Source organism: Lotus japonicus, chromosome 1 (genome assembly GCF_012489685.1).
Source record: "Lotus japonicus ecotype B-129 chromosome 1, LjGifu_v1.2".
NCBI lineage: Eukaryota > Viridiplantae > Streptophyta > Magnoliopsida > Fabales > Fabaceae > Lotus > Lotus japonicus.
The window spans coordinates 19,918,696-19,929,549 of record NC_080041.1 but is presented as its reverse complement, the minus strand read 5'-3'; the positions used below and the strand labels follow the sequence as shown (position 1 = coordinate 19,929,549).

Genomic DNA, 10,854 nt, shown 5'->3' with positions numbered 1-10,854 from the left:
CTCAAACTCGCGGCCTCCTTGGATGAAATGGGTAAGATATTTGTTTTTTTTTTCATTTCTTGGCTATATATAGAGGTTGGCAAAACGCGGTAAAATGAAAGTTTCGCGAATCTGATTTTTCCGGCGTCATTCTCCGTGAATTCTAAGATAGGTTTTGGCGAAAGAATTCCAAAACTAAAATGAGGTCTTTTTGTATTTTTGGCAACTAAAGCATAGTCGGTATAAAACTATTTTACCCGATAAGTTGCTTTTTGCATCGAATGTCGGAATAGAAAACTTCCTTCGGAAGAAAGATTGAAATCATCAAGAGAAATGGGTGTACGCGTGTAGAATATTCATTTGAAGCTCTGAATAGATAAAGTCTTCATTGTCGAGAAATTCTAGGGTTTTGAAATACCAGGGATTCGGTTTCGGCAAACTTCCGATGATTGGAATCGGACGTTCGTAGATCCTAGAGTTTCACCTCGAAACGATTGTGATATATGGAAAAAGAGAAGTTCTAACATTTCTCTGAAGATTTTTGGAATTAACTTCCGTCGTGCCTAAAAGTGAAAATTAGCTATATACTAGGGTTTCTGACCTAGGTTAAGCGTATAACGATCGTACTATAACTTTTATCGATCATGATGTAATCCTTTGACTTTTCCTGAACTTTCTCCTTCATAAATTTATTTCATTTGGTAAACTCTTGTTCAGGTTTCCTTTCACGATACATCAAGCCTAATCGTAAATGGAAATCTCTTCCCCTTATTCTAAGCTTAAAAACTTGGGTCTTACAACATTCAAGAACAAGTCTTCTTCAAAGGCTTTCTTCCTGAGCTCCTCTAATGCAACCATGTATGATGCCATTTTCTTATATTTGGAATTGATCTTGTTGTGAAGCTTACTTAGTTCCTAATCGCTTTATATAAGCATCCTCTTCTCTCCGGAAGTTATTGCTACTGCAGTTTCTCGAGGATAAGTCCTTGGTAACTGAAGCTTCTCTTTACTCTCGTCGCCGATGGTAAACGTTCTCCACATGCATTAATTTCTTCTTTAATTCGCTAATCTCTTTTTCATCATTAATTAATTCTCCATCTTTTTGAACTTAGTTCTTCCTTCAAGGGGAGTACCTTGTACTTCAAGCTAAGTTTTTCACACCCCAAGCTTTTTTCTTATGACAAAAAGGGGGAGTATAACCCAAAGTTTTTGATGTATATGTTGATTAGTGTGAATTAGTTATTATTTGGAGAATCTAAGAGTTCCACTGCTATGACCATAGATATGTCACTGGGCAAATACAAGGAATACATTTCACTTCTTCTGAAGTGATTTTAGTTGACTCTGATACCCTACTCGTGACTCTGAATACTTATGCGCTCTGATTATTTCATTTCATCTATGTCATGCGTTTTCACTCTGAACTCTTATATTATTTAGCTCAGAATCTAGACATTACTAACGCTTTCATTAAGTCTTAGATTCAGGGGGAGCTAAGCTCAGAATCAAGCTGTAACTTGGATTCAGAATGAGCAAAATAAACCATTCACATCAGGATAAGTCTAATTATATTTCTCTAAACTCTGAGTGAATTTAGTTTATTGTTTAAGAATTGTTCATCAAAATACTTGGTTTTGTCATCATCAAAAAGGGGAGATTGTAAGATCAAGTTTTGATCGAGTAGTACAACTCTATGTTTTGATGATTACAAGTTAACTTTTTAGTATGAACAATTATGGTACTCTAACGTGTTTTTCTGAGTGTGCTCTTACAGACTCTGACGTTAATCCAATCTCACACAAATCAGAAGCAATGTGCTTAAAGAGTGACCCAAGCAACGCTTTCGCAAACTCTATGTTCAATCTGAACAGTAGAAAAGCTTCAGAAGATCTGAAATCAATCAAGCTCTGATATGGACTCAGTCACTTGAAGTTCTGAAGATCCAGACATTCTGACAACCCAGACACTCTGAAGGTTCAGATGTTCTGATGGTGTAGAAGACTCTGAAGATCCAGAAGCTGAAAAGTGGAGACTTTGAAGTCCAGAAGCATAATGGCTCTGAAAACCAAGTACTTCTCTTCAGAGTCAGAGGATCCATGCTTCCCTCTGACTCTGATCAACGAGCTTCACAAGTTCCAACACGAAGCATTCCTCTGATCAGAAGTCTACTAGGTTAAAGGTCAAGTCATTATCCAAAGTACAAAAGCAAATGTACTATCCTGACGACCTAACCTAACATTCTCAACCACAGCAGAAGCTGGAAATTCCAGAACTGGCCTCCAACGGTAGCATTCTCATGCAATGTTCAAACCCTAATCCTTGGAGTATAAAATCTCATACGCGCAAGCTATATTCAAACCTTCTAAGCATTCTTTCATCTTTGAATTCATTGTGTTTACTACAAGCTTTTTAGAAGCAATTTCTTTGTAAACAATCTTTCTTAAACAGTTGTTTAGTTTACCTTTAGGAGATCAAGGTTGATCGGATCCTAGAGAAGACTAAGAGAGTGAATCTTAGTGTGAGCTAAGTCAGTGTATTTTTAGTCACTTGTAGGTTTCAAGTGCAGTTGTAACAATTACCTGATTAGTGGATTACCTTCATTCTAAGAAGGAAGAAATCACCTTAATGGGTGGACTGGACTAGCTTGAGTGATTCATCAAGTGAACCAGGATAAAATCCTTGTATGCTTTTCTAATCTCTTATCTTAAGCACTTACTTGTGTCTCGAAAGGTTTGCTAAAATCTTAAGGTGGAAGTTTTATTCAGAAAACGTTATTCAAACCCCCCCTTTCTACCGTTTTTCATACCTTCAAAAATATCATGCTCAGATTCCTTTGCATTATCCTGTTGAAAGACCCAAAGTTGTCAAGACTTCTGGGGTAACTAACAAGAAAGGACCCAGAAAGTGGGTACCTAAGGAAAAGATTATATATGCTGTAGATATCCTTGATAGCTCCACTGAGACTCCAATCATGGTATCTGGACAGTGGATGCTCGCGTCACATGACGGGAGAAAAGCGTTGTAAGATCAAGTTTTGATCGTGTAGTACAACTCTATGTTTTGATGATTACAAGTTAACATTTTAGTATGAACAATTATGGTACTCTAACGTGTTTTCTGAGTGTGCTCTTAACAGGCTCTGACCTTAATATAATCTCACACAAATTAGAAGCACTTTGCTTAAAGAGTGACCCTAGCAACGCTTTCGCAATCTATATGTTCAATCTGAACAGTATAATGTTTCAAAATATCTGAAGTTAATCAAGCTCTGATATGGACTCAGCTCACTTGAAGTTCTGAAGATCCAGACGTTCTGACTGTAAGATCAAGATTTGGTCATGTGGTACAACTCTATGTTTTGATGATAACAAGTATTTATTTGTGGATGAACAACTATGATACTCTAATGTTTGTCTTGAGTGTTTTGACAAACAGGTTCTGATTCTGACACCAGAAGATATATTCGTCAGAAGTTCTGAAGATCAGAGGATCTGAGGATCAGAAGATCTGAAGATAAGAGGATCAGAAGATCTGAAGATAAGAGGATCAGAAGATCTGAGGATCAGAAGATCTGAGGATCAGAGGATCTGAAGATCAGAGGATCTGAAGACCAGAAGCTCTGAGGGACCAGAGGCTCTGAAGGTCCAGAAGCTCTGAAGGTCCAGAAGCAGAAGTTACGAAGGTCAGAGGATCCAAGCATCCCTCTGACTCTGATCACCAAGCTTCACAAGTTCCAACACGAAGCATTCCTCTGATCAGAAGTCAATGGTTAAAGGCAAATGTCTCTATCAAGAAGTACAAGAGCAGTGTACTATTCTGAAAAGCCTACCTACCAAGGTTCAGCCACAGCAGGTTCTGGAAGTTCCAGAAATGCCCTCCAACGGTCATATTCTCTCAACAGAAATATCCTTTGCACCTTGGACTATAAAAGGCTGAAGAAAAAGAAGATAGCTAAGAAAAAGATCAAGAGCTGCAATACAAGAAAAGATTCAAGCCTCTACTTTCTTCATCTGTTCTTATTTAGTTTACACTCAGCTTATTTAGAAGCAAACCTTTGTAAACACCAACCTCAAACAGTTGTTTGATTTTCCTTAAGGGACCGGGTAGGTCAGTATCCTTAAGAAGACTAAGAGAGTGAATCTTAGTGGTGATTCCTTTAGGAGATCAAGGTTGATCGGATCCTAGAGAAGACTAAGAGAGTGAATCTTAGTGTGAGCTAAGTCAGTGTATTGTTAGTCACTTGTAGGTTTCAAGTGCAGTTGTAACAATTATCTGATTAGTGGATTGCCTTCATTCTAAGAAGGAAGAAATCACCTTAACGGGTGGACTGGATTAGCTTGAGGGATTTATCAAGTGAACCAGGATAAAATACTTGTGTGCTTCTCTCTTCTCTCTATCTTTATCCGCTGCACCATCTATCTCAGAGAAACCGAAAAGATTTACTTTAAATCTTAAGGGGAAAGTTTTTATATTCAAAACTCTATTCAACCCCCCCTTTTAGTAGTTTTTCACACCTTCACTGACAACCCAGACACTCTGAAGGCTCAGAATTTCTGATGGTGTAGAAGACTCTGAAGATCCAGAAGCTGAAAAGTGGAGACTCTGAAGTCCAGAAGGAAAATGGCTCTGAAGACCAAGTACTTCTCCTCTGAGTTCAGAATCAGAAGGTACAACGGTCAGAGGATCCATGCTTCCCTCTGACTCTGATCAACAAGCTTCACAAGTTCCAACACGAAGCATTCCTCTGATCAGAAGTCAACAAGGTTAAAGGTCAAGTCACTATCCAAAGTACAAAAGCAAATGTACTATCCTGACGACCTAACCTAACATTCTCAGCCACAGCAGAAGCTGGAAATCCCAGATCTGCCCTCCAACGGTAGCATTCTCATGCAATGTTCAAACCCTAATCCTTGGAGTATATATAAAGGCCGAAGACTGAAAGATGCGAAAAGAAGAAACTTACACGCGCAAGCAATATTCAAATCTTCTAAGCAATCTTTCTTCATAGAACTTATTGTGTTTACTATAAGCTTTTTAGAAGCAATCTCTTTGTAAACAATATCTTCTAAACAGTTGTTTAGTTTACCTTTAGAAGATCAAGGTTGATCGGATCCTAGAGAAGACTAAGAGACTGAATCTTAGTGTGAGCTAAGCCAGTGTATTGTTAGTCACTTGTAGGTTTCAAGTGCAGTTGTAACAAATCTCTGATTAGTGAATTGCCTTCATTCTAAGAAGGAAGAAATCACCTTCACGGCTGGACTAGACTAGCTTGAGTGATTCATCAAGTGAACCAGGATAAAATCCTTGTGTGCTTTTCTCATCTTTTATCTTAAGCACTTTACTTGTGTCTCGAAAGATTTGTTAAAATCTTAAGTGGGAAGTTTTATTCTGAAAACGCTATTCAAACCCCCCCCCCCTTTCTATCGTTTTTCATACCTTCAAGCGTATGTTCCAAGACCTAAAACTTAAGCCTGGAGGTGAAGTTAGTTTTGGAGGCAACGAGAAGGGTAAGATTGTTGGTTCTGGAACCATAGGTATTGATAAGGGTTCATGCATTGATAATGTTTTATTGGTTAACGGTTTAATGCATAATTTATTGTCAATAAGTCAATTAGCTGACAAGGGTTATGACATTATTTTCAATCAAAAGTCTTGCAAGGCTGTAAGTCAGATCGATGGCTCTGTTCTGTTTAACAGCAAGAGGCGGAACAACATCTATAAGATCAGATTATCTGAGTTGGAAACTCAGAAAGTAAAGTGTCTTCTTTCTGTTAACGAGGAGCAATGGGTATGGCATAGACGGTTAGGGCAAGCTAGCATGAGAAAGATTTCTCAGCAAAGTAAGCTTGACCTTGTTAGGGGCTTACCCACTCTGAAGTATTCTTCAGATGCTCTTTGTGAAGCATGTCAGAAAGGAAAGTTTACAAAAGCCCCTTTCAAGGCAAATAATATTGTTTCCACCTCAAGGCCGTTGGAACTTTGTTGGGAAATCCGCAAGTGTACGAATCCACCCAGTTTTAAATATCGAACCATAGGGATTGTGAGTGAATAAATTCAGTTCAAGTCTGGAGTTTAAAGGTTTGTTTAATTGAAGCAAACATATGTTGATGTAGCAAAGATAAATTATAGGAAAAACAGAGATGGAAATGCTTTGGGTTCTTGCTTAACTAATCAATTCAAGCACATCATTCTAAGCACATAAACGCATGAATCTTTCCTAGATGTTATAGCCTAAGCAACTACCTATCGATGCCTCGCATAGATAATTCTTTCAAACCAAAAGATAAGCCCAATTCCTTGTGTACTTAAACATTTGTTTGAAGCTTAAAGCTTATAAAGTTCAGGCCAACAAACCCCAACCTTTCCTCTATTCCTAATAGCAAGCATAGAAGGGGGGTAATCCCTATTCAGTTCCCTAATCTATAACAAACTTCCGTTCTGATTATAGAAAAGCATAAAGCAAGCATGCATACAAGCTTAGATTGAAATTCTGAAAATGCGATTCAAGGAAAGAAGAAGAACATGTGGGAAAGAACTTAAGATTATAACTTAAACATGAAGAGTCTTACAAGAAAACCAAAGCAATTGAAGAGAGATTAGCCAAGCATGGCAAGCTAAGAACCTGAATTACAAGCTTGGAAGCCTTCTCTCACTCTCCTAGATGTTCCTCTCCTTCTAAACTTATGTAAAAATGGAATGGGTATCAAAGATTACAAAAGAAAACCACTAAAAACCTATTTATAGGAAAAAGGGCGAGTTTTCTGTTGTGTCGGGCGCTCAAGCGCCAAACACAAAGTTGGCTTCTAGAGTGTTGGCGCTAAGGCGCCAGCTGCACACTCAAATGGCCTTTAAACTTCTCATTAACTCCTCTTGATTGCTTCCATTACTTCTCCAAGCTCCTTGGCCTTCCTCCTTCAACAGTTACCATCTGAAAACGTGGGAACAAAGCTAGAAAGAAATATCTAGAAACTCAAGAGGTTAATAGCACAATAATCCTCAAAACAAGTAGAAATTCCATGCAACCCCTAAACTTACTTAAAATGCAAGAAAGACCCTTATAAAACTACATAATTACCAAAACCAAACAAAAACTCAAAGAAAGGTAAAAATGCATGAGAATGCATGAAACACTACATGAGACAAAGAGAAAAGACTCAAAACTAGCAAGGAAAAACCCTAAAAACATCATATAAATCCCGGTCATCACACCACTATACTCAATAACAGCTCGCCCTCGAGCGTCAGTAAGATTAGCTTGCCCTCAAGCACAGAGTGTAAGACCCTAATTTTTATTATTATTATTATTATTATTATTATTATTATTATTTAGAAATAAATAATAAGTGAGGAGTTTTAGTGATGAATGAGTTTATTGATTGAGTTGTTTGAGAATATTACGTGACCTTGTATGACTTTTCGAGTGGTCTTAACGACCTAATCTGAAGAAACTTTCTTCATAAGAATTGTAGATATCTCTGTTATCTAAATTCTCCTTTTGATTTAATGTCATTCCGATCCCTGTAGCCCGAGTTATTCACGTTTTAGTGAGCAGAGGTCAAGCTGTACAGTTTTCACGATTTTGCTACAAGATAGAGGGAAAGTTTGAGAAAAACCCTTGCCTATGCTAGGTTGTGGCTGCCGGCCACACTGAGGGGAATGGGGAGGGTTTTGTTTTTTTTTAATTCTTTTAATTAGTAATTTATAGAATTAATTAGATGTTTTGGGCTTGGGCTAGAGAATGAGAAAAGAAAAACAAAACCCTAAGCCTAAGTGTGTGTGTGAGCCGCGAGTGTATTAAAAAGGGAGGGAGAAGCATTTTTCTTTTTCCTTTCTATCACAAACTTAGTTGCAAGGGAGCCTACCTCTGTATACACTTCATAAGAGAGAAAGAAGAGAAAAGAAAAGTTGAGAGAAAGAGAGAAAGAGAGCTCGAGAGGGAGAAGAAGAGGAGAAGAACTCGAGAAGAAGAGAAAGAGAAGTGGAGAGAGAGATCAAGGGTGAAGGAGGCTCGAACCAGAGGGGAGCAGCAAGGAGTTGTCTCTTCTTTCATCACCTTTCCATTATCTTTTCATACCAAAAACTAAGGTGAGGGCAGATCTGGTCCGGGTAAAGTCTAGGTGAATTATTTGATGAAAAACCTATGATTTTATGTGAAAATATGCAATTCTGGGTGGGTTATGCTATGGGAAAATTATTTGCATGATAGAAGGCTTCTTTATGCATGAACATGGTACAATGTTTCTGTTTTGATCATGCTTTTATGTGATAACATGAATCCTTGTTGATTACATGAGAAAAGTTGCCAATTTTCCACTATGCTGCTTAGATTTTACTTGTATTGTATGACATGCAATGGATCTGAAATTTTGATGTATTTTATGAGAATACCCTACTGGAATTAGGCTTGAGAATCTTGATCCAACAAGATCAGGAAAATGTGGAAAACCCTAGCCTAAACATGGTCACGGCCGAACCCTATTTTGAGGGGTTCGGCGGATTTTTCTGATGTTCTTTTACCTATGTATTGGCATGATGATGTGCCACTGAATTCAGTATTATGATTATGAGAATATGAACATGTGATAAATGGTGTTGATTGGCCGGACCCTATGCTCTCTAGGGATGAGGCGTTTGTCTTGCTTACGTGATGAGAGTTGCATGTTGACTTGATGCTCTTGTGAGAGGAAAGGATCAAACCCTAGACCTCTTAATATTATGCTATGTATGATGCCTTAATGGCTTACTTCTATAACTTGACTTTCGTAGTAAAGCCTAGTGATTGCGACTTCGCTTGCAAGTAGCGATGAGATGGTTATAGTGCTAGGGTATAGGCTATGGACCATGATAACGATGGTGCCGTTAGAGACAAACGGTTACTTGCACGCGAGGGTGAATTTGTGGATTGACTGTGTGGTCTCCACATGATAACCATGATTTAGTCATGGGATAAGGATTGACTGTGTGGTCTCCTTGAGAATTTATGGATCGACTGTGTGGTCTCCATGTGACTTGGGTTGACTGTGTGGTCCCCTTGTGATTGTTCATCTACGGATGATCGTGATTGGCCAAGGTGAATGTGGTGGTTGTGTGATGGTGAGGACGTTAGCCTAACTGGACTATTAGGTTGCTAACTAAGACATGAACATATATATATAACGCTTGCTTATTCATGTGATAATATGTGATTTAGTTGATTTACTTGCGAGTATTGCATGGGATCTGACCCTCTATTATCTGTTATGTGTTTGTTCTGGGGTGGGCCTAGATGGTGCGGACCACGAGTTCGGTGTAATCCTGGACACAGACGCTTCATGATGAGGAGAACGACGGCATGGGTGTCCGACTCACGCCAGGTGCGTCGCATTTATGTCGGTGGTGCTACACTTACGGGTCGTGACAGCGGAGGACGAGTCGTCGAGGCCCAGGAGCTGGAGAACGGGAGGGTGATGATGCCTTAAGCACCTCCTCATTTCCAGATCCCTATGGATTTAGAGTCGGGGACATCCTCAGTTCGAGAGTCGGAGCCGGAGCTGGATCCTTCTGAGGATTTGGTGGATGAGCAGGATGAGCTACCAGCGGAACCTAAGGCGCCACCAGAGCCTGTAGTGGAAGAAGAAGGGCTTCCGGAGCTTGTAGGAGAGGAATGGGTTGAATTTGACCGTAGTAAAGCCGAGCGGAAAGTTCAGAGGTTCTTCTGTTTGGCGGTCGAGTCCTACGACAACAAGGAGGGTGACATCTACCGAGGTCTGAGAACCCATATGCTCATAGAGTTTACTAATGAGTCAATTCCTAATGATGAGTCCGCCATTGAAGACGAAGACGAGGTCAAAGAGGAAGATGAAGACGATGAAGATGATGAATCAGAGGAGTAGGGGCATGGGTTGAGTGACCTGCACTTTTCTTTTGGGTTGAGAGTCCGAGTGGCTTTGAACTTTATTTATTTTCTTTCTAGTTGGATATTTTCTTTTCACTTAATGTAATTTACAATGAGATTTCTTTTGGGATAATTATTTTATACATTTCCGTTGTTTAAAGAATTTTGAGTTTCACGTTGGCTTTTATTTCCGCAAGTTATTGGATTAATTTTCAAGAGTTTCGCAATAAATGGATCTTTGTCATTAATTGAAGATTAATAATTGAATCGACGAAAGTTCTTTGCGAAAATTGGTTAATTGGTTACTGTGTGACACTCGAGAAATCGGGGCGTTACACAAAGAATTACTCCCAACACACATGCCAAAAGAGGGATACATTTTCAGAAAACCGGGGGATCAAGCAAGTGCAGTTGGTTCCAAGAGAAAGATACAACAATCAACCTTGTGCAACTCTTAGACAAAGAAGAATTAGAGTCCACTATGAGAAGCATTTAGAGCTAACATCCTAGCATGAGACAATTATTTAGTGCACTGAGCAAACAAGCAAGTTCAAAGGTTCTGGGAATCATTCACTCAAGAGCAACTAAAGTCGAACATGCATTATTCATTGAGACTTCCCAAAGGGTTGTAATGTTGGCTAGGTAAAGCAGATGGTAGGTGGTCCCTAAGAAAGACTAAGGTGCTACCCAAAGTTGACTGTGGTCCTATTTGAAATTCCGGAGCTTTCAAGCTATTGATACTTAGCTTACAAGTCTCTTAACCCCTTATTATTTCAGAACTTTTTTCCTTTTTTTTGGAACCCCACCTTTGCACTGGAGTTCATTTTTTTTCTTTTTGACTTTCCTTTTCAACTTTTTTTTTCACTTGGGGTAAGAGACAATTGCAATTTACATAAACTAGCTTCATTAAGATTTAAGAACCACAACTCCCCATTTTTCCAACCAAACAATCAACTCAAATAACAAAGGTAACAAAGAATTATCCATAAGGCTCAAAAGGG

The 10,854-nt window shown here is 38.9% G+C and overlaps 1 protein-coding gene across 1 annotated transcript; it reads left to right on the top strand.

The window, feature by feature from the left end:
* The first annotated feature begins 9,461 nt into the window (after nt 1-9,461).
* On the top strand, nt 9,462-9,851 carry LOC130729392 (uncharacterized). Its single transcript, XM_057581144.1, has one exon. It carries the CDS (start codon nt 9,462-9,464, stop codon nt 9,849-9,851), a length of 390 nt encoding a protein of 129 aa, XP_057437127.1.
* The last annotated feature ends 1,003 nt before the right edge of the window (nt 9,852-10,854 follow it).

Coding starts and splice junctions, on each gene's coding strand:
- LOC130729392 (XM_057581144.1), top strand. CDS start 9,462: ATGGATTTAGAGTCGGGGACATCCTCAGTTCGAGAGTCGGAGCCGGAG.